Genomic DNA, 24,705 nt, shown 5'->3' with positions numbered 1-24,705 from the left:
TCGTAAAGAACCGCTACGCCGGTCCGGAACGCCGCCACGGCGTGAGCGGGTTGGGTGACCGCGAAGGTGATGGATGTGGGGACACCGTGTTCTAGGGAGAGAGGGGGACAGACAGACAGACAGACAGACACACAGAGAGGTGACACCCCCAAGGATGGGTGGAATCCCTGCCTACCCGCCCTGCCCCGTGGCGGTAACTCACCGCTCTGCGCGTCGTAGGTGCTGAGACAAGCGCTGGCGGCGCGGCGCGGGTCCCAGATCCGCACGGTACCGTCGGCGGAGCAGGAGGCCAGCCGGTCGCCGGGGGGGTTGAAGGCCAAACCCCACACGGCGTCGTGGTGACCGTCCAGGACACCGCTGAGCACCCCGGGGTCTGGGGACAGAGTCAACAAGGGTGGGAAAGGCCTTGGAGGAGCATCAAGTCCAACTGATCCCATCCTGAGCTCAACCAGAGCCCTCAGCACCTCATCGCCCCTGGGGTTAAACACAGCCAGGGAAGGGGACACAACCCCCTCCCTGGGCAGCCTGGGCCAGGCCCTGACCCTGCTCCAGCCCCCTGACCCTGCTCCAGCCCCCCTGACCCTGCTCCAGCCCCCTGACCCTGCTCCAGCCCCCCTGACCCTGCTCCAGCCCCCCTGACCCTGCTCCAGCCCCCTGAACCTGCTCCAGCCCCCTGACCCTGCTCCAGCCCCCCTGACCCTGCTCCAGCCCCCCTGACCCTGCTCCAGCCCCCTGACCCTGCTCCAGCCCCCTGAACCTGCTCCAGGCCCCCTGACCCTGCTCCAGCCCCCTGAACCTGCTCCAGGCCCCTGTTCCCCAGCCCCACAACTCTCCCAGGGAAGAACTTTCCCCTCCCCCCTGCTCTGCCCCTGCCCTGGGGCAGCTTGAGCCCATTGCCCCTTGGCCCATCTCCTGGCCCCTGGCTGCAGAGACCATCCCCCACCTCTCTGCACCCTCCTGGCAGGGCAGGGGAGGTGGGGAGAAGGTCTCCCCTCAGCCTCCTCTGCTCCAGGCTCAACCCCCCCAGCTCCCTCAGCTGCTCCTCAGAGGATTCACCCTCCAGCCCCTTCCCCAGCCTGGTTGCCCTTCTCTGCACTCACCCCAGGACCCCAATGTCCTTCTGATGCTGAGGAGCCCAGAACTGGTCCCAGCACTGGAGCTGCAGCCTCCCCAGTGCCCAGCCCAGGGGCACAATCCCCTCCCCAGCCCTACTGGCCACGCTGGGGCTGACACAAGCCAGGATGCCCTTGGCTTTCCTGGCCACACCGCTGGCTCGTGGTCAGTCCCCCAACACCCCCAGGGCCTTCTCTGCCTGACAGCTCTCCAGACAGTCTCCCCCCAGCCTGGAGCTGCTGGGGGTTGTTGTGTCCCATGGGCAGCACTCTGCCCTTGGCCTTGTTAAACCTCATCCCACTGGGCTCAGCCCATGGGTCCAGCCTGTCCAGATCCCTCTGAAGATCCTCCCAACCCTCAGGGACACCAACACTCCCTCCCAGTTCAGTGTCCTCACTGGGGGAACATCCCATCCCTTCATCCAGCTGATGGATAAAGATGCTGGACCCAGGGCTGAGCCCTGGGGGTGCCACTTGTCACCAGCCTCCAGCTGGAGTTTTGAACCCAGCTGAGAGTCCCCCAGTCCAGCCCAGTGCCAGCCAGTTTCTCAGTCAGAATGGTGTGAGAAACCATGTCAAAGACACCCCCACAACCTTCCCCTTGTCACCATGGGAGGTGACAACAGGCAACATCACCCGGGGTGACGCTGGGGACGGGGTGGGGGGGACGGGGGGAGGCGTCACAGGGGGGGATGGCACTGAGAGGGAGGGGTGTGTGTGTGTGTCACCCTGCCTCACTGTCACCCCTCAACAGGGCAGGAGACACCCACCATAACCATCATAAGGGTCCACGTCGAGGTCAGGCAAACGCCAACACCGGATGCGCGCGTCGACGCCGGCGCTGCAGCACAGCGTCCCGTCGCGGCCCATGGCGACGGCAAGAACAGGACCCCTGTGGTGGGTGTAGGAAGGGGGGGGTGGGTGGTGGTTATAAAGTGATAACAAACCACAGGGATGTCCCCATTGTCACCCCCTACCCTGTCCAACCCCCCTTTCTCCCCCCCCAGTACCAACCTGTGACCCCGGAAAGCGTAAACGGGCTCCACGTCCAGCGCCGCGTTCCTGGGAAGAGCCGTGGAGAAGCCGAGTGATGTTGGGGAGAGGGGAAAAGGGGGATGGGGTGAAGGGGGGGACCTGGGGGGGTGGCACTGTCACCTTTGTCACATCCCTATGCTCACTTTTTAGGGGCGACAGGTTTTTGGAGGTTCCAGAGCTTGAGGGTTCCATCCTCAGAGGCCGTGAGCAGCGCGGCCTCGGCGGGGTGAAAGGCCAAACCCCGGACGGCGTCGTAGTGACTCCGGAGGGTGAATTTAGGGCTCCAGGTCTTTTTTAGGGCGTCCCGACCCTCAGGGACCTAGAGTGGGGTGAGGGGACAGGGTGGGGAAGAGGGACAGGGTGGTAGGGGACAGGGGGACAGGGGGAGGTGGCGGTTTTGGGTTGGGGACATGGGGGTGATGGGGACAAGGGGGGGGTTTGTTGGGTTGGGGGTGGTTTTGGTGACAATGTGGACAATAGAGCTCACAGAGCACGTTTGGGGACACAATGGGGGACAGTAGAGTCCAGGGGGACATTGGGACCCATATTTGGGGACACAACAGTGCCAAGAGGGGACATTCAGAGCTCCATCTGGAGGCACCATGGGAACAACAGCGCACGGCGCCATGTCTGGGGACACAATGGGGACACAACGGGGACAACAGGGCTTAGGGGACACATCTGGGGTATGATGGGACACAGGGCAGCCCAGGGGACATTGGTGGCCACATCTGGGTCCCCAATGGGGACAACAAGGGCCAGGGGACGTTCAGAGCCCCATCTGGGGGCACCGTGGGGTCAGCGGAGCCCACAGGGTCAGGTCTGGGGACGTGACAGGGACACTGGAGCCCCCGGGGTGCCCAAGGCAGGTTTGGGGACACTGTGGGGACACTGTGGGGACACTGTGGGGTGGGGGTGGGGGTGTGATGACTCACATCACAGCTCAGCTCGTTGTCATTGGTGACAGTCAGGTCAGCCAGGTCCCCCAGGCTGACGGCGCCGCCGCCGATACCGTCCATGATGAAGACGTCGGACGCGATGCCCAGAGACCCTGTGGAAGGACAAGGGGTGACCCCAGGGGGACAAAGACACCCCCCCTTGTGTCACCTGGTGTGTAACCCCCCCCTCTTCCTCCCAACCAAACCTCAGACCTTCATGAGGCCGCGGTGCCGCCGCCACCGCCGCGGGTTTTGACGTCAGCCCGTCCACGTCCCGCAGGTCGGCGAGCATCCCCTGCAGCCGGCCCCGGCGGCTCTCTGCAGGGCCAGGGAGGGGTTTAAAAGATGGGGTGTCCCCCCCCAAAATCCACTGCTGTCCCCCTTTCCCCCCCCCTCCCCAAATCCTGCTCACCCAGCTCCACGCCCTCCCCAACGTGGCGCCCGGTCCCGTTCTCCCCGGAGCCCAGGAAATGGAATTCGTTGAGAGCATCTTCTGAGTCTTCATCATCCTCCTCATCCTCCATCTCCAGCAGCAGCTTGGGGATCAGCTGAGGGGGAAAAGAAAGGGGGGGGTGTGTGTTTTTTGGGGGGGGGGGCCATAACCCCCTCCCCAAAATCCACAGGATGGGAAATGAAGGTGGGGAGGGGGTAGGGGGGCTGCTCCCTGCAGCCTCCAGGTTTGTGGGACACTTGGGGTTCAGGGGTGCTGCTGGTTTAGGTGATACCCCCCCCCCCAAATTTAAGGTACCCCCCCCAAATTTAAGGTACCCCCCCCAATTTAAGGTGTCCCCTAAATTTAAGGTACCCCCCCAAATTTAAGGTAACTCCTCAAATTTAAGCTACCCCCCCCCCAAATTTAAGGTACCCCCCACTCAAATTTAAGGTAACCCCCCAAAATTAAGGTCCCCCCCCCAAATTTAAGGTATCCCCCAAATTTAAGGTCCCCCCCAAATTTAAGGTACCCCCCCAAATTTAAGCTACTCCCACAAATTTAAGGTACCCCACCAAATTTAAGCTACCCACCCAAAATTAAGGTAACCCCCCAAATTTAAGCTACCCCCCATTTAAGGTTCCCCCCCAAATTTAAGGTTCCCCCCCAAATTTGAGGTAACCCCCTAAATTGAAGCTACCCCCCCAAATTTAAGGTACCCCCCCCCAAATTTAAGCTACCCCCCAAATTTAAGGTACCCCCCCCAAATTTAAGGTACTCCCCCCCCAAATTTGAGGTAAGCCCCCAAATTTAAGCTAACCCCCCAAATTTAAGGTACCCCCCCAAATTTAAGCTACTCCCCAATTTAAAGGTAACCCCCCAAATTTAAGCTACCCCCCCCAAATTTAAGCTACCCCACCCAAATTTAAGCTATACCCCCAAATTTGAGGTACCCACCCCCAAATTTAAGGTAACCCCCCAAATTTAAGCTACCCCCCCAAATTTAAGCTACGCCCCCCAAATTTAAGGTAACCCCCCAAATTTAAGCTACCCCCCCCAATTTAAGGTACCCCACCAAATTTAAGCTACCCACCCCCAAATTTAAGCTACCCCCCCAAAATTAAGGTAACCCCCCAAATTTAAGCTACCCCCCCCATTTAAGGTTCCCCCCCAAATTTAAGGTAACCCCCCAAATTTAAGGTCCCCCCAAATTTAAGCTACCCCCCCTAATTTAAGGTAACCCCCCAAAATTAAGGTGTCCCCCCAATTTAAGGTGTCCCCCTAAATTTAAGGTACCCCCCCCAAATTTAAGGTATCCCCCAATTTAAAGGTAACCCCCCAAATTTAAGCTACCCCCCCCAAACTTAAGGTAACGCCCCCCAAATTTAAGGTACCCCCCCAAATTTAAGGTAACCCCCCCAAACTTAAGGTAACGCCCCCCAAATTTAAGGTACCCCCCCAAATTTAAGGCACCCCCCTGCAAATTTAAGCTACCCCCCCTAATTTGAGCTACCCCCCAAATTTAAGGTACCCCCCCAAATTTAAGGTATTCCCCCAAATTTAAGGCACCCCCCTGCAAATTTAAGCTACCCCCCCCTAATTTGAGCTTCCCCCCCAAATTTAAGGCACACCCCAGAAATTTAAGGCACCCCCCCCCCAATTTAAGGTAACCCCCCAAATTTAAAGTGTCCCCCAAATTTAAGGTTCCCCCCCCCCAAATTTAAGATAACCCCCCAATTTAAGGTACTCCCCCAAATTTAAGGTAACCCCCCCAAATTTAAGATAACCCCCCCCCAAATTTGAGCTACCCCCCCAAAATTTAAGGTAACCCCCCCAATTTAAGGTGTCCCCCTAAATTTAAGGTACCCCCCCAATTTAAGGTACCCCCCAAATTTAAGCTACCCCCCACCCCACCAGGTTTAGGGGACCTTTCCCCCTCCCCCCCAATAGATTTTTGGGAGCTGCTTGCCTTGATCCTCTGCTTCTTGTGCTGGGGCTGGGAGGAGGAGGAGGAGGAGGGAGGAAGGCTCTCCACATCCTCCTCCTCATCGCTGTCTTCATCCTCCCCTCCGGGGGGAAAGGTGACATGATCCAACCCCCCACCCCGCTCTTCCGTCTCCTTCCCGGCGTTCCTGAGGGTGGGAAGCACCAGCTTAGGAGTTAAAAAAGGGGGAAGGGGGACACCCCCCCACCCCCCACCCTCCTTCCTCTTCCTCACCTCTGGATCTGCTCCTCAATCCTCCTCACCAGAAGAGACTCAGGAGCTGGGGGGTCACCAGGGCTTTGGGGGGTCGTCGGACCCCGTCCCAGTAAGGAGCGGACGCGGCGCGATCGCATGTCCAGGATGGTGTCGCTGTACCCCACTTCTTCCAGGTACCTAAAGGAAAGAAGAGAGGGGGGGGGGCTCAGGGTACCCCAAAACCCCCCCTATGACCCCCCATAACCCTCCCCCTACCCCACTCACTGGCGCAGCAGCTGCCGTCCCTCCTTCCAGGCCAGGGGGCTGCTGTCCAGCGCCGGGACCTCGGCGGGGCCGTTGGCCACTGTGGGGTGAATCCCAGGGTGGTGGTGTTGGGGTGGGGGGGGGGGTGGGGGTGAAGCACCCCAAAATCCACCCATAGCACCCACCCCCTGCCTCTTTTCCTTGAGGACACTCACCAGGCTCTGGCCCCTCTGGTTTCCTCTCCCCCGGCGGCGGCTCGGTGCCGAATTTCAGTTTGTGGTACTTGGAGCTGGGTTGGGAGATAAAAAGAGGGGGGGACACACAGCACAGGGGGTGGTGACACCCCCAGACACCAGGAGGGGACAGTCACCCCCTAAAAGGGATGAGGAGGGGGGTGGGGAGGGGGCTTTTTGGGGGGGGCACCCACCGCTCCTGCTTGAGGGCGTACTCCAGCATCTTGATGCGCCGCACCAGGTCGGTCTTGAGGTTCTCCTGCCCCTTCCGCTCGCCCTGCAGGAAGGTCACCTGCGCCTGCGGGGACACGGGGGGGACAGGGGGGTGACGGGGGGGGTGACGGGGAGGGGACAGTGTGGGGACAGCACAGGGACAGTGTGGGGACAGAGGGGGTGACAGGGGGGTGACAGCGCAGGGACAGTGTGGGGACAGAGGGAGTGACAGGGGGGTGACAGCGCAGGGACAGTGTGGGGACAGAGGGAGTGACAGGGGGGTGATGGGGGGACAGTGGGGGTGATGGGGGGACAGTGTGGGGACACCATGGGGACAGAGGGGTGACAGTGTGGGGACAGCGTGGGGACAGTGTGGGGACAGTGGGAGGACAGTGCGGGGACAGGGGGGTGATGGGAGGGACAGTTCAGGACAGTGCGGGTGATGGGGGGACAGTGTGGGGACACCATGGGGACAGAGGGGTGACAGTGTGGGGACAGTGTGGGGACAGAGGGGGGACAGAGGGGGGACAGAGGGGACAGTGCGGGGACAGGAGGGTGATGGGAGGGACAGTGCAGGGACAGTGCGGGTAATGGGGGGACAGTGTGGGGACACCATGTGGACAGAGGGGTGACAGTGTGGGGACAGCGTGGGGACAGTGTGGGGACAGTGGGGGTGACGGGGGGGTAACAGTGCGTGGACAGTGTGGGGACAGAGAGAGTGACAGGGGGGTGACGGGGGGGACAGTGTGGGGACCGTGGGGGTGACAGTGCAGGGACAGTGTGGGGACAGAGGGGGTGACGGGGGGGACAGCGGGGTGACAGTGTGGGGACAGAGGGAGTGACGGGGGGTGACAGGGGGACAGTGCGGGGACAGTGTGGGGACTGTGGGGTGACAGTGCAGGGACAGTGTGGGGACAGAGGGGGTGACAGAGGGGGACAGCGGGGTGACAGTGTGGGGACAGAGGGACTGACAGGGGGGTGACGGGGGGACAGCACAGGGACAGTGTGGGGACAGAGGGGGTGACAGGGGGTGACAACGGGGTGACAGTGCGGGGACAGTGTGGGGACAGCAAGGGTGACAGGGGGACAGTGTGGGGACAGTGGGGGTGACAGCGCGGGGACAGTGGGGGGACAGTGGGGTTGACAGTGGGGGACAGCATGGGGACAGTGGGGGGACAGCATGGGGACAGTGGGGGGACAAGGGGACAATGCAGGGACAGTGTGGGGACAGAGGGGATGACAGCAGGGTGACAGCATGGGGACAGTGTGGGGACAGCGCGGGGACAGAGGGGGTGACGGGGGGTGACAGTGAGGGTGACAGCACAGGGACAGTGTGGGGACAACGCGGGGACAATGGGGTGATAGCGGGGTGACAGCACAGGGACAGTTTGGGGACAGCAGGGATGACAGGGGGGTGACAGCATGGGGACAGTGTGGGGACAGCACGGCCCTAGAGCTCGGTGACATCCCTGGAGCTGGACATTGATGGCCCCAGAGCTCGGTGACATCCCTGGGGGGGGACGCTGGTGGCCCCAGAGCTTGGTGACATTCCTGGGGTGGACACTGGTGGCCCCAGAGCTCGGTGACAGCACTGGGAGGGACGGTGGTGACGCTGGGTGGGTCACTGGTGGCCCCAGGGGTGATGCTGGTGGCCCCAGAGCTCGGTGACAGCACTGGGGTGACACTGGTGGCCGCTGGGGTGACACTGGTGGCCCAAGGACTCACTGGTGTCCCCAGGGGGCAGCGCCACCATCCTGGGGCTCAGTGACAGGGGGGTGACCCCAAAACTGGGGGGGGTCCCCAATACTGGGGGTGCCCAATACCTGGGCTAGGGGGTCCCTCACACCTGGACTGGGGGGTCCCCAATACCGGGGGTCCCCAATACCTGGAGCCGGGGGGGGGGTCCCTCCGGCCGGGCCTGGGGGGTCCCCAATACCGGGGGTTCTGGGCTAGTGGGTCACTCACAGTGGGACTGGGGGGTCCCCAATACCGGGGCTCCCCAATATCTGGAGTCAGGGGGGTCCCTGCAGCCGGGCCTGGGGGTCCCCAATACCGGGGGTCCTGGGCTAGTGGGTCCCTCACACCGGGACTGGGGGGTCCCCAATACCTGGAGCCCGGGGGGTCCCTCCGGCCGGGCCTGGGGGGTCCCCAATACTGGGGGTCCCCAATACCTGGAACCGGGGGGGTCCCTGCGGCTGTGCCTGGGGGGTCCCCAATACCTGCAGCCAGGGGGGGTCCCGGCGGCCGGGCCTGGGGGGTCCCCAATACCAGTGGTCCCCAATACCTGGAGCCGGGGGGGTCCCTCAGGCCGGGCCTTGGGGGGGTCCCCAATACCGGGGGTCCTGGGCTAGTGGGTCCCTCACACTGGGATTGGGGCGTCCCCAATACCAGGGGCCCCTGGTAACTGGAACCGGGGGGGTCCCCAACACTGGGGTTCCCCAATACCTGGAACCGGGGGGTCCCCAAAACCGGGGGTCCTCAATAGCTGGAGCCTGGTGGGGGTCCCTCCGGCCGGGCCTGGGGGGTCCCCAATACCGGGGCTCCCCAATACCTGGGCTAGGGGGTCCCTCACACCTGGACTGGGGGGTCCCCAATACCTGGAACCAGGGGGGGTCCCTGCGGCCGTGCCTGGGGGGTCCCCAATACCTGGAGCCAGGGGGGGTCCCTGCGGCCGGGCCTGGGGGGTCCCCAATACCGGGGGTCCCCAATACCTGGAGCCGGGGGGGTCCCTCAGGCTGGGCCTTGGGGGGGTCCCCAATACCGGGGGTCCTGGGCTAGTGGGTCCCTCACACTGGGATTGGGGGTTCCCCAACACCGGGGTTCCCCAATACCTGGAGCCGGGGGGGGGTCTCTCCGGCCAGGCCTTGGGGGTCCCCAATACCAGGGGTCCTCAATACCCGCAGCCGGGGGGGGTCCCTCCGGCCGGGCCTTGGGGGGGTCCCCAATACCGGGGGTCCTGGGCTAGCGGGGTCCCTCACACCGGGACTGGGGGGTCCCCTATACCTGGAGCCGGGGGGTCCCTCACACTGGGACGGGGGGTCCCCAATACCTGGGGTCCCCAATACCGGGGGTCCTGGGCTAGTGGGTCCCTCACACCGGGACTGGGGGGTCCCCAATACCTGGAGCCGGGGGGTCCCCAATACCGGGGTTCCCCAATACCTGGAGCCGGGGGGGGGTCCCTGCAGCCGGGCCTGGGGGGTCCCCAATACTGGGGGTCCCCAATACCTGGAGCCGGGGGGTCCCCAATACCGGGGGTCCCCAATACCTGGGCTAGGGGGTCCCTCACACTGGGCCTGGGGGGTCCCCAATACTGGGGGTCCCCAATACCTGGAGCCGGGGGGTCCCCAATACTGGGGGTCCCCAATACCTGGAGTCAGGGGGGTCCCTCACACTGGGATTGGGGCGTCCCCAATACCGGGGCTCCTCAATACCTGGAGCCGGGGGGGTCCCTGCGGCCGGGCCTGGGGGGTCCCCAATACCGGGTGTCCCCAATACCTGGAGCCTGGTGGGGGTCCCTCCGGCCAGGCCTGGGGGGTCCCCAATACCGGGGGTCCTGGGCTAGTGGGTCCCTCACACCGGGACTGGGAGGTCCCCAATACCTGGAGCCGGGGGGTCTCCAATACTGGGGGTCCCCAATACCTGGAGCCGGGGGGGTCCCTGCGGCCGGGCCTGGGGGGTCCCCAATACCTGGAGCCGGGGGGATCCCTCACACTGGGACTGGGGGGTCCCCAATACTGGGGATCCCCAATACCTGGAGTCAGGGGGGTCCCTCCAGCCGGGCCTGGGGGGTCCCCAATACCTGGAGCCGGGGGGTCCCTCATGCCAGGACTGGGGGGTCCCCAATACCTGGAGCCAGGGGGTCCCCAACACCGGGGTTCCCCAATACCTGGAGCCGGGGGGGTCCCTGCGGCCGGGCGTGGGGGGTCCCCAATACCGGGGGTTCTGGGCTAGTGGGCCCCTCACACTGGGACTGGGGAGTCCCCAATACCGGGGGTCCCCAATACCTGGAGCCAGGGGGTCCGTCATGCCAGGACTGGGGGGTCCCCAACACCTGGAGTCAGGGGGGTCCCTCACACTGGGACTGGGGGGTCCCCAATACCTGGAGCCAGGGGGTCCCCAATACCGGGGCTCCCCAATACCTGGAGCCAGGGGGGTCCCTGCGGCCGGGCCTGGGGGGTCCCCAATACCTGCAGCCAGGGGGGGTCCCGGCGGCCGGGCCTGGGGGGTCCCCAATACCAGGGGTCCCCAATACCTGGAGCCGGGGGGGTCCCTCAGGCCGGGCCTTGGGGGGGTCCCCAATACCGGGGGTCCTGGGCTAGTGGGTCCCTCACACTGGGATTGGGGCGTCCCCAATACCAGGGGCCCCTGGTAACTGGAACCGGGGGGGTCCCCAACACTGGGGTTCCCCAATACCTGGAGCTGGGGGGTCTCCAACACCGGGGTTCCCCAATACCTGGAGCCGGGGGGGTCCCTCACACCAGGACTGGGGGGTCCCCAATACCGGGGGTCCCCAATACCTGGAGCCGGGGGGGTCCCTCCGGCCAGGCCTGGGGGGTCCCCAATACCGGGGGTCCCCAATACCTGGAGCTGGGGGGTCCCCAATACCGGGGGTCCTGGGCTAGTGGGTCCCTCACACTGGGACTGGGGGGTCCCCAATACCTGGAGCCGGGGGGGGTCCCCGCGTCCGGGCCTGGGGGGTCCCCAATACTGGGGGTCCCCAATACCTGGGCTAGGGGGTCCCTCATGCCAGGACTGGGGGGTCCCCAATACCTGGAGCCGGGGGGGGTCCCCGCGTCCGGGCCTGGGGGGTCCCCAATACTGGGGGTCCCCAATACCTGGGCTAGGGGGTCCCTCATGCCAGGACTGGGGGGTCCCCAATACCTGGAGCCGGGGGGTCCCTCACACTGGGACTGGGGGGTCCCCAATACCTGGAGTCAGGGGGGTCCCTCATGCCAGGACTGGGGGGGTCCCCAATACGGGGGTTCCATAATACTTGGAGCCGGGGGGTCTCTCCGGCCGGGCCTGGGGGGGCCCCAATACCGGGGGTCCCCAATACATGGAGCCGGGGGGGGGTCCCTGCGGCCGGGCCTGGGGGGTCCCCAATACCAGGGGTCCCCAATACCTGGGCGAGTGGGTCCCTCACACTGGGGCTGGGGGGTCCCCAACACCGGGGTTCCCCAATACCTGGAGCCGGGGGGGGGTCTCTCCGGTCGGGCCTGGGGGGTCCCCAATACCGGGGCTCCCCAATACCTGGAGCCTGGTGGGGGTCCCTCCGGCCGGGCCTGGGGGGTCCCCAATACTGGGGGTCCCCAATACCTGGAGCCGGGGGGGTCTCTCTGGCCGGGCCTGGGGGGTCCCCAATACCTGGAGCCGGGGGGATCCCTCACACTGGGACTGGGGGGTCCCCAATACCTGGAGCCGGTGGGATCCCTCACACTGGGACTGGGGGGTCCCCAATACTGGGGGGTCCCCAATACCTGGGCTAGGGGGTCCCTCACACTGGGACTGGGGGGTCCCCAATACCGGGGCTCCCCAATACCTGGAGTCAGGGGGGTCCCTCATGCCAGGACTGGGGGGTCCCCAATACCTGGAGCCGGGGGGGTCCCTGCGGCCGGGCCTTGGGGGGGTCCCCAATACCGGGGGTCCTGGGCTAGGGGGTCCCTCACACTGGGCCTGGGGGGTCCCTAATACCGGGGGTCCCCAACACCTGTAGCCGAGGGGGGGGGTCCCCGCGGCCGGGCCTGGGGGGTTCCCGGTCCCCGCCCCCCACCCGGCAGCCATTTCCTCCCAAGATGGCGGCGGCCCCGGTAACCCCCGGCGGGGCTGGGGAGGGGAAGGGGAAGGGGAAAGGGATGGGAAGGGGGGATGTTGAGGCGGGGGGGGGGGGGGTGTCAGGGTTCCCGGTAGCGGCGCCGGTACCTGGAGCTCCGCCCGTTCCGCCTCCCAACGCCCCTTCTCGGCCTCGAATCGCGCCCATTCGTGCTGGATGAAGTGGAGGATCCCGGGCAGGCTCAACCCGCCGCGACCCGACGCTTCGGGACCGGCGGTAGCGGTAGATCCGGCACCGGGATTGGGGGGAATCCCGGCGGGAGGCGGCTGGGTCCGTCCCGCCGTCGCCGTCGCCCGCTCGGCCGCCATCACGGCTGCCACAAAGGGAGCCGTTGAGAACGGCCCGGCCGCTGCTTCCTGCTAGAAAAGGAGCCGGAAGTGCAGGGGGCGGGCTTTGGGAGGCGTTACCGCGGCAACGGCGCCCGCGGGCGGTACGGGGCTGGGGGGGGGGAGGGGGGGGTGGGGGGGGGTGGATGGGTGGGTGGGAGGGAGGGAGGGAGGGAGGGAGCGGGGCTGGGGGGGAAATGGGGGTATTGGGGGGGTTATGGGGGTATTGGGGGGGGTATAGGGCATGGGGAGGGTATAGGGGGGTGTATGGGGGGGTATAGGGCATAGAGGGGGGTATTGGGGGGGCTATGGGGGGTATAGGGCATAGAGGGAGGTATTGGGGGGGTTATGGGGGTATTGGGGGGGTATAGGGTATAGAGGGGGCTAGGGGGGGCTATGGGGGTATTTGGGGGGTATTTGGGGGGTATAGGGCATAGGGGTGGGTTGGGGGGGCTATGGGAGTATTGGGGAGGGTATAGGGCATAGAGGGGGGTATGGGGGGGTATAGGGTATAGAGGGGGGGTATGGGGGGGCTATGGGGGTATAGGGGGGGTATAGGGTATAGAAGGGGGTATGGGGGGGCTATGGGGGGGTATAGGGCATAGAGGGGTGTATTGGGGGGGTTATGGGGGTATTGGGGGTTATAGGGCATAGAGGGGGGAATTGGGGGGCTATGGGGGTATGGGGAGGGTATAGGGCATAGAGGGGGGTATTTGGGGGGTATAGGGCATAGGGGTGGGTTGGGGGGGCTATGGGAGTATTGGGGAGGGTATAGGGCATAGAGGGGGGTATTGGGGGGGTATAGGGTATAGAGGGGGGTATTGGGGGGGCTATGGGGGGTATAGGGCATAGAGGGGGGGTTTGGGGGGGCTATGGGGGTATAGGGGGGGTATAGGGTATAGAAGGGGGTATGGGGGGGCTATGGGGGGGTATAGGGCATAGAGGGGTGTATTGGGGGGGTTATGGGGGTATTGGGGGTATAGGGCATAGAGGGGGGAATTGGGGGGGGCTATGGGGGGTGCATAGATGGGGGGGGTAGGGGGGGCTATGGGGGGAATAGGGGGGCTATGGGGGTATGGGGGGGCTATGGGGGTATTGGGGGGGTATAGGGCATAGAGGGGGGTATGGGGGGGGCTATGGGGGGGCTATGGGGGTATTGGGGGGGGTATAGGGTATAGAGGGGGGTTTGGGGGGGCTATGGGGGGTATAGGGCATAGAGGGGGTATTGGGGGGCTATGGGGGGGTATAGGGCATAGAGGGGGGTATTGGGGGCTATGGGGGTATTGGGGGGGTATAGGGCATAGAGGGGGTATAGGGGGGTTTATGGGGGTATTGGGGGGGGTATAGGGTATAGAGGGGGGTATGGGGGGGTTTATGGGGGTATTGGGGGGGTATAGGGCATAGAGGGGGGGTATGGGGGGGTATAGGGTATAGAGGTGGGGTTATAGGGGGCGGGGGGGGTTATGGGGGTATTGGGGGGGGTATAGGTCATGGGGGGGGTATGGGGGGGCTATGGGGGGTATAGGGTATAGAGGGGGTATTGGGGGGGCTATGGGGGTTTGGGGGGGTATAGGGTATAGAGGGGGGAATTGGGGGGCTATGGGGGTTTGGGGGGTATAGGGTATAGAGGGGGTATGGGGGGGCTATGGGGTTTGGGGGGGTATAGGGTATAGAGGGGGTATTGGGGGGCTATGGGGGGTATAGGGTATAGAAGGGGATATTGGGGGGGCTATGGGGGTATTGGGGGGGTATTAGGGCATAGGGGGTATTGGGGGGGTTATGGGGGGGTATAGGGCATAGAGGGGGGTATAATGGGGGTATAGGGGGGTATAGGGCATAGAGGGGGGTTATGGGGGGGTTATGGGGGTATTGGGGGGGTATAGGGCATAGGGGGGGTATTGGGGGGGCTATGGGGGGGTATAGGGCATAGAGGGGGGTATAGGGGGGCTATGTGGGTATAGGGGGGTATAGGGCATAGAGGGGGGTATGGGGGGGCTATGGGGGGGTATAGGGCATAGAGGGGGGTATTGGGGGGGCTATGGGGGTATTGGGGGGGTATAGGGTATAGAGGGGGGTATGGGGGGGCTATGGGGGGGTATAGGGCATTGAGGGGGGGTATGGGGGGTATAGGGTAGAGAGGTGGGGTTATAGGGGGCGGGGGGGTATGGGGGGGCTATGGGGGTATAGGGGGGATATAGGGCATGGGGGGGATATGGGGGGGCTATGGGGGGGTATAGGGCATAGAGGGGGGTATAGGGGGGTATAGGGTAGAGAGGTGGGGGTATGGGGGCGGGGAGGCTATGTGGGTATAGAGGGGGGTATGGGGGGCTGTATGGTATAGAGGTGGGGGGTTTAGGGGGCGGGGGGCTATGGGGGGGCTATGGGGTATAGAGGTGGGGTTATAGGGGGCGGGGGTATGTGGGGCCTATGGGGTATGTGGGGCCTATGGGGTATAGAGGTGGGGGTATAGGGGTCAGGGGGGCTATAGGGGTATGGAGGAGCTATGGGCTATAGAAGTGGGGTTATAGGGGGCGGGGGGCTATAGGGGTATGGGGGGGCTATGAGGGTATAGAGGTGGGGGTATATGGGGCAGGGGTCTATGGGGGTATAGAGGTGGGGGGCTATGGAGGTATAGAGGTGGGGGGTATAGAGGGCAGAGAGTTGGGGGGGTGTGAGGGGTATAAGGGGTGGGGTCTATGGGGGTGTGTGTGGGGGCTATGGGGGTATAGAGGTGGGGGGTATAGGGGGCAGGGGGCCTATGGGGGTATAGAGGTGGGGGACATAGGGGGCAGGGGGGCTATGGGGGTATGGGGGGGTATGGGGGTATAGGGGGCAGAGAGCTAGTGGGGTGTGAGGAGGTATAAGGGGTGGGGGGCTATGGGAGGTTTAGGGGGTGTAGAGCGGCTGTGGGAGACATGGGGGCTGTAGGGGATGGGGTGGGGGGGGGCACAGGGCTTTAGGGGACCAGGACACACGAGCTATAGGGTCTGGGGGGGGGGCTAGAGGGGCTGTAGGGGCCAGAGGTACAGGCCCTATAGGGGAGGGGGGGGGGCTGTAGAAAGAGGGGGCTATGGGGGCAGCTATAGGGCAAGGGGGGGCTCTATGGGCTGGGGGGCTGTAGGGGGGTGGTGGCTGGGGGTGTGTGTGTGGGGGGTTTGGGGGTGCAGAGGGGCTGTTCTACCTTTGGGTGGGAGACAGGGTGGGGGATGGGGCCCAGAGAGGTCTGGGGGCTGCACCCCTATAGCGTTGCTATGACAACCAGGTACAGCGCTGCCATGGCAACACATCCCCCCTCCAGGCTGGGTGGGGAGGTGGGGGGAGATGTTTAGGGACCCTATTAGGGGATGGGGGTGGAGGGTGGGTTGATCATTGGGGTTGTCACCCCATTAATGAGTCCCCTCATTAACATTTCCCCTCATTAACAAGCCCCCCCATTAATGAACCCCCTTGTTAATGCCTCTTCCCCCCCCTCCCCACCCAGCGCCGCCGCCGAGCCCGTTCCACCCCCCGTGACAACACCCACGTGTTGTGGGCCTGACTCACTCATTAATTAACCAGGGGAGCTAATTAACACCCCCCCACCCCCCAAAAACCTCCTCCTCCTCAAAGCATGAGGCTGACGCCGTGTCAAGCCGCCCTTGCCGGGGCCATCGGCCTCAACCTCCTCCTCCTCTACTTCATCTGGCGGGGGCCGGGGGGTTCCCCACCACCCTCCTGCCGTCCCCACCGCGGCGGCGTTCCCGGCGTCACCGTCCTTCTCCGGGACTTCGAAGACTTTGACAACGACCTGGCAGGGACAGCTCGTTCCTTCGCCTCTCTACCGGTCCCAGTGCTGGTGGTGAGCGAAACGCCGCCGTATCCCCCGGTCCCGTTACCTCCAGGAGTGGGATTGTTCCTTTTACACCCCCAACCCCACCAACCGCCGCCGTTGGCGCATCCCGAGCTCCGGATCCGCACCCGCCACGTAGCGCTGGTGCCCGACGGCGCCCGCGCCGCCCCCGGTTTACTAGAGAGGATGAGGGAGGTGTTGGAGACCGGTGACGCCCGCTTAGTAGCGGCGCCGGTAGGGTCGACGCCGCCGTTACGCTGTTTGGATCTACGGGTGGAACCGCGCGCGTGGACGGCGCGTTACAGCCCCGCGGCGCCGGGCTTGTGCCGGGCGTTGGAAGGGCCGGCGGTGCTGTTGCTCCGCACCCGCGATCTCTTCACCCTCCCTTTCCCCTTGAGCCGACCGGTCCCCACCGCTCTCTTCATCCAAGCCGCTCTCCGCCGCTGGGCGTTCCGCTTCGTACCGGCCTCTTTCCCGGCGGCGCGGCGACCGCCGGCGTCTCCCCACGCCCGTTGGAAAGCCGAAAGCCTGGCGGAAAACCGGCGCCGCCGCTTGATGGGTGACTTGGGGGTCAAGCTGGAGGTGCTGGCCGACGGTGGAGAGCGGTGGTACGGTTGCAGCAAGGAGACGGCGCGGTGTTTCGGTACCGTCCACGCCCGGACCCCTCAATACCTCCTCAGCGGGCGGTGGACGCCGCCGTGTTGCTTACGCGCGCTACGGGAAACGGCCCGGCACGTGGCGCTCACTTTGGAAGAGGCGGGTATCCGGTACTGGTTAGAAGGGGGGTCTTTACTGGGAGCCGTCCGCTTGGGTGACATCATCCCTTGGGATTACGACGTGGATCTTGGGATTTACCGGGAGGACGTGGGGAAGTGCCGGTGGTTGGCGGCGGCGGCGGCGGGCGAACAGGTGGAAGATCCTCAGGGTTTCCTCTGGGAAAAGGCGACTGAAGGGGAGTTTTACCGCGTCCACTACAGTCGGAGCAACCGGTTGCACGTGGACCTGTGGCCTTTCTACCCTCGGGGTGGGGTGATGACTAAAGACACTTGGTTGGGGCACCCACAGGACGTGGAGTTCCCGGAGAGTTTCCTGCGGCCCCGCGTGCCGTTGGCGTTCGCCGGCTTCACCGCCATGGCGCCCAACGACGCGCGGCGCTTCCTCGAGCTCAAGTTCGGGCCGGGGGCGATCGAGAACCCCGAGTATCCCAACCCCGATGTCAGACGGCTGGGGCAGGACTGAAGGGGGGGACCCCACGGGGTGGGTGACCCCCCCACGCACCCCCAAGCTTCAATAAACCCCCCTGTGACACCCATGGGTGCTGCTTTGTGCCAAAACCGGGGTCCCCAGTGTCCCCCATTCATCATGGAGGGGTCCCCAGTTTAAGCCCTGGGTCTCCCATCCATCTTGGGGGTCCCCCTGAGCCGACCCCAGTTATCCTCAGGGTTCCCAGTTTAACCCCAGGGGTCCCCAGTTTAAACCCTGGGTCCCCCATTCATCCTGGGGGGGTCCCCAGTTAAACCCCAAGGGTCTCCCGTCCATCTTGGGGGTCTGTCCCCGTCCCAACACCCTGGGGGTCCCCAGTTTAACCCCAAGGGTCCCCCATCCATCTTGCGGGTCCCCCTGAGCCCACCCCAGTTATCCTCAGGGTTCCCAGTTTAACCCCAGGGGTCCCCAGTTTAACCCCAAGGGTCCCCCATCCATCTTGGGGGTCCCCCTGAGCCGACCCCAGTTATCCTCAGGGTTCCCAGTTTAACCCCAGGGGTCCCCAGTTTAAACCCTGGGTCCCCCATTCATCCTGGGGGGGTCCCCAGTTAAACCCCAAGGGTCTCCCGTCCATCTTGGGGGTCTGTCCCCGTCCCAACACCCTGGGGGTCCCCAGTTTAACCCCAAGGGTCCCCCATCCATCTTGGGGGTCCCCTTGAACCCACCCCAGTTATCCTCAGGGTTCCCAGTTTAACCCCAAGGGTCCCCCATCCATCTTGGGGGTCCCCCTGAGCCCACCCCAGTTATCCTCAGGGTTCCCAGTTTAACCCCAAGGGTCCCCCATCCATCTTGGGGGTCCCCCTGAGCCAACCCCAGTTATCCTCAGGGTTCCCAGTTTAACCCCAGGGGTTCCTCAAACCACCCTGGGGGTCCCCAGTTTAACCCCAGGGGTCCCTCAAACCACCCTGGGGGTCCCCAGTTTAAGCCCTGGGTCCCCCACCCACCCTGAGGGTCCCCAGTTTAACTCCCAGGGGTCCCCCATCCATCTTGAGGGTCCCCCTGAGCCCACCCCAGTTATCCTCAGGGTTCCCAGTTTAACCCCAAGGGTCCCCCATCCATCTTGAGGGTCCCCCTGAGCCCACCCCAGTTATCCTCAGGGTTCCCAGTTTAACCCCAGGGGTTCCTCAAACCACCCTGGGGGTCCCCAGTTTAACCCCAGGGGTCCCTCAAACCACCCTGGGGGTCCCCAGTTTAAGCCCTGGGTCCCCCACCCACCCTGAGGGTCCCCAGTTGAACCCCCAAGGCTCCCCCCACCCACCCTGGGGGGTCCCCGGTTTAACCCCAAGGGTCCCCCATCCCTCTTGGGGTCCTGTCCCCCCCCTACCCAGTGGTTCCCTAATTAACCTCAGGGGTCCCATCCATACTTGGGGAGGGGGGGGGTTGATCTGGTGGTCTCTCTGCCACCCTACCTGCCCCCAACCAACTTGGGGTACCCCAAAAATCCCCACTTACCCCCCTCACAGGGTGAAAACAAAGCAAAAGGGGGTGGGGGGAACCTTGTGCACCCCAATTTAATGTCAAAACACAAGCAGCTCTTCCCAGCCCCCACCCTAAAGAGGGGGTGTGGGGGGGTGGGGGGAGGGCTCTGGCACATCCCATTTATTCACAACACGATGACAGGGACATTTTTGGGGTGGGGGGAGATGGGGGGAGGGGGGGTGTGTGACATGATGTCACACACACAACACCAAGAACCTCATCCCATCCTCACCCACCACCCCCTTCCAAAGAGGAAGAGGAGGAGGAGGAGGGAAGGGGGTGATGAGGATGGGTGTAGGGGGGGGGGAGGGTGATGAGGGTGTAGGGGGGGTGATGAGGAGGGGGGTTTAGGTGGGAGGGGAGGGGGCTTCACTCCAGTGACTGCAGCATCAAGAGCTGCTTAAGCACCTTGGTCTGGCTCGTCTCCCGAATCTCCCCAGCCAGGAACATCTCATCCACCACCGTGTAGACCTATAACCAGGTCCCAATGAGTGGGGCACCCCCCAAAACCCCCTTTTTAGGGTGTGGGGGGGCTCCCCAAAAAGAAAACACCCTTTTCTTTCCCCCCCAACACCCCAATTTAATCTATTTCCCCCAGCCAGGAACATCTCATCCACCACCACCATGTAGACCTATAACCAGGTCCCAATGAGTAGGGCACCCCCCAAAAACCCCCTTTTTAGGGTGTGGGGGGGCTCCCCAAAAAGAAAACACCCTTTTCTTTCCCCCCCAACACCCCAATTTAATCTCTTTCCCCCAGCCAGGAACATCTCATCCACCACCACCGTGTAGACCTATAACCAGGTCCCAATGAGTGGAACACCCCCCAAAACCCCCTTTTTAGGGTGTGGGGGGGCTCCTCAAAAAGAAAACACCCTTTTCTTTCCCCCCCCAACACCCCAATTTAATCTCTTTCCCCCAGCCAGGAACATCTCATTCACCCACCACCACCGTGTAGACCTATAACCAGGTCCCAATGAGTAGGGCACCCCCCAAAACCCCCTTTTTAGGGTGTGGGGGGGCTCCCCAAAAAGAAAACACCCTTTTCTTTCCCCCCCCAACACCCCAATTTAATCTATTTCCCCCAGCCAGGAACATCTCATCCACCACCACCGTGTAGACCTATAACCAGGTCCCAATGAGTGGGGCACCCCCCAAAACCCCCTTTTTAGGGTGGGGGGGGGCTCCCCAAAAAGAAAACACCCTTTTCTTTCCCCCCCCCCCAACACCCCAATTTAATCTCTTTCCCCCAGCCAGGAACATCTCATCCACCACCACCGTGTAGACCTATAACCAGGTCCCAATGAGTGGGGCACCCCCCAAAACCCCCCTTTTTAGGGTGTGGGGGGGGCTCCCCAAAAAGAAAACACCCTTTTCTTCCCCCCCCCCAACACCCCAATTTAATCTATTTCCCCCAGCCAGGAACATCTCACCCACCACCACCGTGTAGACCTATAACCAGGTCCCAATGAGTGGGGGACTCCCCAAAACCCCCTTTTTAGGGTGTGGGGGGGCTCCCCAAAAAGAAAACACCCTTTTCTTCCCCCCCCCAACACCCCAATTTAATCTCTTTCCCCCAGCCAGGAACATCTCATCCACCACCACCGTGTAGACCTATAACCAGGTCCCAATGAGTAGGGCACCCCCCAAAAACCCCCTTTTTAGGGTGTGGGGGGGCTCCCCAAAAAGAAAACACCCTTTTCTTTCCCCCCCCAACACCCCAATTTAATCTATTTCCCCCAGCCAGGAACATCTCATCCACCACCACCGTGTAGACCTATAACCAGGTCCCAATGAGTAGGGCACCCCCCAAAACCCCCTTTTTAGGGTGTGGGGGGGCTCCCCAAAAAGAAAACACCCTTTTCTTTCCCCCCCCCACACCCCAATTTAATCTCTTTCCCCCAGCCAGGAACATCTCATCCACCACCACCACCGTGTAGACCTATAACCAGGTCCCAATGAGTGGGACACCCCCCAAAACCCCCTTTTTAGGGTGTGGGGGGGCTCCCCAAAAAGAAAACACCCTTTTCTTTCCCCCCCCCACACCCCAATTTAATCTCTTTCCCCCAGCCAGGAACATCTCATCCACCACCACCACCGTGTAGACCTATAACCAGGTCCCAATGAGTGGAACACCCCCCAAAACCCCCTTTTTAGGGTGTGGGGGGGCTCCTCAAAAAGAAAACACCCTTTTCTTTCCCCCCCCAACACCCCAATTTAATCTATTTCCCCCAGCCAGGAACATCTCATTCACCCACCACCACCGTGTAGACCTATAACCAGGTCCCAATGAGTAGGGCACCCCCCAAAACCCCCTTTTTAGGGTGTGGGGGGGCTCCCCAAAAAGAAAACACCCTTTTCTTTCCCCCCCCAACACCCCAATTTAATCTATTTCCCCCAGCCAGGAACATCTCATCCACCACCACCGTGTAGACCTATAACCAGGTCCCAATGAGTGGGGCACCCCCCAAAACCCCCTTTTTAGGGTGTGGGGGGGCTCCCCAAAAAGAAAACACCCTTTTCTTTCCCCCCCAACACCCCAATTTAATCTATTTCCCCCCCTTTCTTTCCTTCACCTTGTAGAAGTTGAAGACCAAGTCGAGCTCGCAGACGTTGTGGAAATATTCATTGAGGACCTGGGGAGAGAGGGAGGGAAAGGAGGGGGGGAGGATGAATCTCATTAGGTTCATTAATTAAAAAGGCTTTGGGAGGGAAGGGGGGGAGGGGGGATAGGGTCCCCTGACCTCTACAAAGTTGTGGATGGCCTCCAGGTAAGCCAGGTTGTTGTCGGTGACGTCGACGCAGATGCAGAAGTAGAGCCCAGCGTAGCGCCGGTAAATGATCTTGAAGTTCCGGAACTGGAGGCAGATTGGGAGGGGGGAGATCAGCATGAAAAGGGGAACTGGGAGGACTGGGAGGAAGTGGGAGGAATGGGATGTGGCTGGGTGTGAGCACTGGGTTCTGTCGTCGCTGCAGCGGGGGGGTTGGAGGGTGGTTGTGGGGTCATAGATTGGTTGGGGTTGACAAGCCCCATCCCAATCCAATCCCCATCCCAATCCCATCCAATCCTCATCCCAATCCAATCCCCATCCCCATCCAATCCAATCCTCATCCCAATCCAATCCCCATCCAATCCCCATCCCATCCCCATCCAATCCCCATCCCAATTCAATCCCCATCCCCATCCAATCCCCATCCCAATTCAATCCCCATCCCCATCCCAATCCAATCCCCATCCCAATCCAATCCCCATTCCCATCTCAATCCAATCCAAATCCCCATCCCAATCCCATTCCAATCCCATCCCAATCCCCATTCCCATCCCCATCCCCATTCCTATCCAATCCAATCCTATCCCAATCCCATCCCCATCCCAATCCCATCCCCATCCCATTCCCATCCCCATCCCCATCCCAATCCCCATCCCCATCCCAATCCAATCTCCATCCCCATCCCATTCCCCATTCCCAATCCCTACCCCCATCCCATTCCAATCCCCATCCCCATCCAATCCCCATCCCCAATCCAATCCATCCCCATCCCAATCCCATCCCCATCCCATTCCCATCCCCATCCCAATCCCCATCCCCATCCAATCCCCATCCCCGTATCATCTCCATCCCAATCCAATTCCCATCTCATCCCCATCCCAATCCCCATTCCTTCCCATCCCAATGCCATTCCCATCCCAATGCCATTCCCACCCCAATCCTCATTCCCTCCCCATCCCAATGCCATTCCCATCCAAACCCCATCCCCATCCCCACCTCAATCCCATCCCCATCCCCATCCCCATCCCATCCCAATCCAATCTCTATCCCCATCCCATCCCCATCCCAATCCCCATCCCATCCCCATCCCAATCCCAGCCTCACAGACTGGTCTGGGTTGGGAGGGACCCCAAGGGTCCCAGAGCTCCAACCCCCCTGCCACAGGCAGGGCCACCAACCTCCAGCCTGGAGCTACACAAGGTTGCCCAGGACCCCAGCCAACCTGGCCTTGGACACCCCCAGGGATGGGGCACCCACCCCCTCTCTGGGCAGCCCCTTCCAGCCCCTCCCCACTCTCTCTGGACAGAACTTCCCCCCAGTCTCTCCTCTCCCCTTCCCTCCTCCAGCTTCACCCCATCCCCTTGTCCTGCCAGTCTCTGCCCTTTAACAAGCTGATTCCCCTCCTGTTCCTGGGGTCCCTTCAAGGCACTGGGGGGCTGCAGTGAGGTCCCCCCACATCCTAACCCACCCCACCTCCCCCCCAGAACCCTGAAGCTTCCTAACTGGGTGTGTGTGTGTGTGTGTGGGGGGGGATTTTGGGGTGAAATGAGGGGTCTGGGGGTTGTTACCTCCACGAAATTGGTGTGTTTGGCGTCGCGGACGGTGACGACGGCGTGAACCTCCTCGATCAGCTTCTGCTTCTCATCATCATCAAACTGCATGTACCACTTGGCCAGGCGGGTCTTCCCAGCCCGGTTCTGAATCAGGATGAAACGGATCTAGAGCAGGGAAGGGGGGAAACACCAAACTGGGGGGTTACAGAGGGGAATGGGGGGGTTTGGGGGGTTTCTTTCCTCCCTAGAGGGTGGGAAACACCAAACTGGGGGGTTACAGAGGGTCTTGGGGGGGTTTGGGGGTTCCCTTCTCCCCTGGGGGGTGGGAAACACCAAACTGGGGTGTTATAGAGGGGCTGGGGGGGTGGAAAACACCAAACTGGGGGGTTACAGAGGGTCTTGGGGGGTTTGGGGGGTTCCCTTCTCCCCTGGGGGGTGGGAAACACCAAACTGGGGTGTTATAGAGGGGAATGGGGGGGTGTGAAACACCAAACTGGGGGGTTACAGAGGGTCTGGGGGGGTTTGGGGGTTCCTTTCCCACCTAGAGGGTGGGAAACACCAAACTGGGGGTTACAGAGGGGAATGGGGGGGTTTGGGGGGTTCCTTTCCTCCCTAGAGGGTGGGAAACACCAAACTGGGGGGTACAGAGGGGCTAGAGGGGTTTGGGGGGTTCCCTTCTCCCTTAGAGGGTGGGAAACACCAAACTGGGGGGTTACAGAGGGGAATGGGGGGGTTTGGGGGGTTCCCTTCTCCCCTAGAGGGTGGGAAACACCAAACTGGGGTGTTATAGAGGGGCTGGGGGGTGGGGTTGGGGGGTTCCCTTCTCCCCTGGGGGTCTGGGAGGGTTCCTTTCTCCCTGTGGGGTGTGGAACCCCAAACTGGGGGGTTACAGAGGGGCTGGGGGGGGTTTAGGGGGTTCTCTTCTCCCCTGGGGGTGGGGAACACCAAACTGGGGGTTACAGAGGGGAATGGGGGGGTTTGGGGGGTTCCCTTCTCCCTTAGAGGGTGGGAAACACCAAACTGGGGGGTTACAGAGGGGAATGGGGGGGGGTTTGGGGGTTCCTTTCTCCCTTAGAGGGTGGGAAACACCAAACTGGGGAGGTACAGAGGGGAATGGGGGGGTTGCGGGGGTTCCCTTCTCCCCTGGGGGGTCTGGGGGGGTGGGAAACACCAAATGGGGCATCACAGAGGGTCTTGTGGGCAGTTTGGGGGGTTCCTTCTCCCCTGGGGGGTCTGGGGGGGTGGGAAAC

General features: G+C 62.6%; 3 protein-coding genes across 3 annotated transcripts; 1 reads left to right on the top strand and 2 right to left on the bottom strand.

The window, feature by feature from the left end:
• Positions 1-4: 4 nt before the first annotated feature.
• On the bottom strand, positions 5-12,542 carry STRN4 (striatin 4; the record flags this gene model as incomplete). The annotated part of the gene is made up of 14 exons (XM_084281048.1): positions 5-91; positions 203-373; positions 1,883-2,004; positions 2,127-2,174; positions 2,291-2,466; positions 3,083-3,198; positions 3,299-3,403; positions 3,498-3,633; positions 5,485-5,647; positions 5,734-5,892; positions 5,980-6,058; positions 6,174-6,247; positions 6,386-6,489; positions 12,324-12,542. Coding segments are annotated over 14 exons (1,759 nt in total), but the record flags the coding sequence as incomplete, so codon positions are not given.
• FKRP (fukutin related protein) lies at positions 12,197-17,759 on the top strand. The gene is made up of 2 exons (XM_084281049.1): positions 12,197-12,211; positions 16,042-17,759. Exon 2 carries the CDS (start codon positions 16,171-16,173, stop codon positions 17,626-17,628), a length of 1,458 nt encoding a protein of 485 aa, XP_084137175.1. The 5' UTR covers positions 12,197-12,211; positions 16,042-16,170; the 3' UTR covers positions 17,629-17,759.
• Positions 17,760-19,145: 1,386 nt separating this feature from the next.
• On the bottom strand, positions 19,146-23,620 carry AP2S1 (adaptor related protein complex 2 subunit sigma 1; the record flags this gene model as incomplete). The annotated part of the gene is made up of 4 exons (XM_084281050.1): positions 19,146-19,602; positions 21,708-21,767; positions 21,876-21,989; positions 23,471-23,620. Coding segments are annotated over 4 exons (426 nt in total), but the record flags the coding sequence as incomplete, so codon positions are not given.
• Between the last annotated feature and the right edge of the window lie 1,085 nt (positions 23,621-24,705).

Source organism: Gallinula chloropus (genome assembly GCF_964237585.1).
Source record: "Gallinula chloropus genome assembly, contig: HAP1_SCAFFOLD_599, whole genome shotgun sequence".
Lineage (NCBI taxonomy): Eukaryota > Metazoa > Chordata > Aves > Gruiformes > Rallidae > Gallinula > Gallinula chloropus.
The sequence above is the reverse complement of the archived record's forward strand: the minus strand, read 5'-3'. Positions and strand labels throughout refer to the sequence as shown.

Bases quoted from the DNA above. Each gene is read 5' to 3' on its own strand.
- FKRP (XM_084281049.1), top strand. From the start codon at position 16,171: ATGAGGCTGACGCCGTGTCAAGCCGCCCTTGCCGGGGCCATCGGCCTC.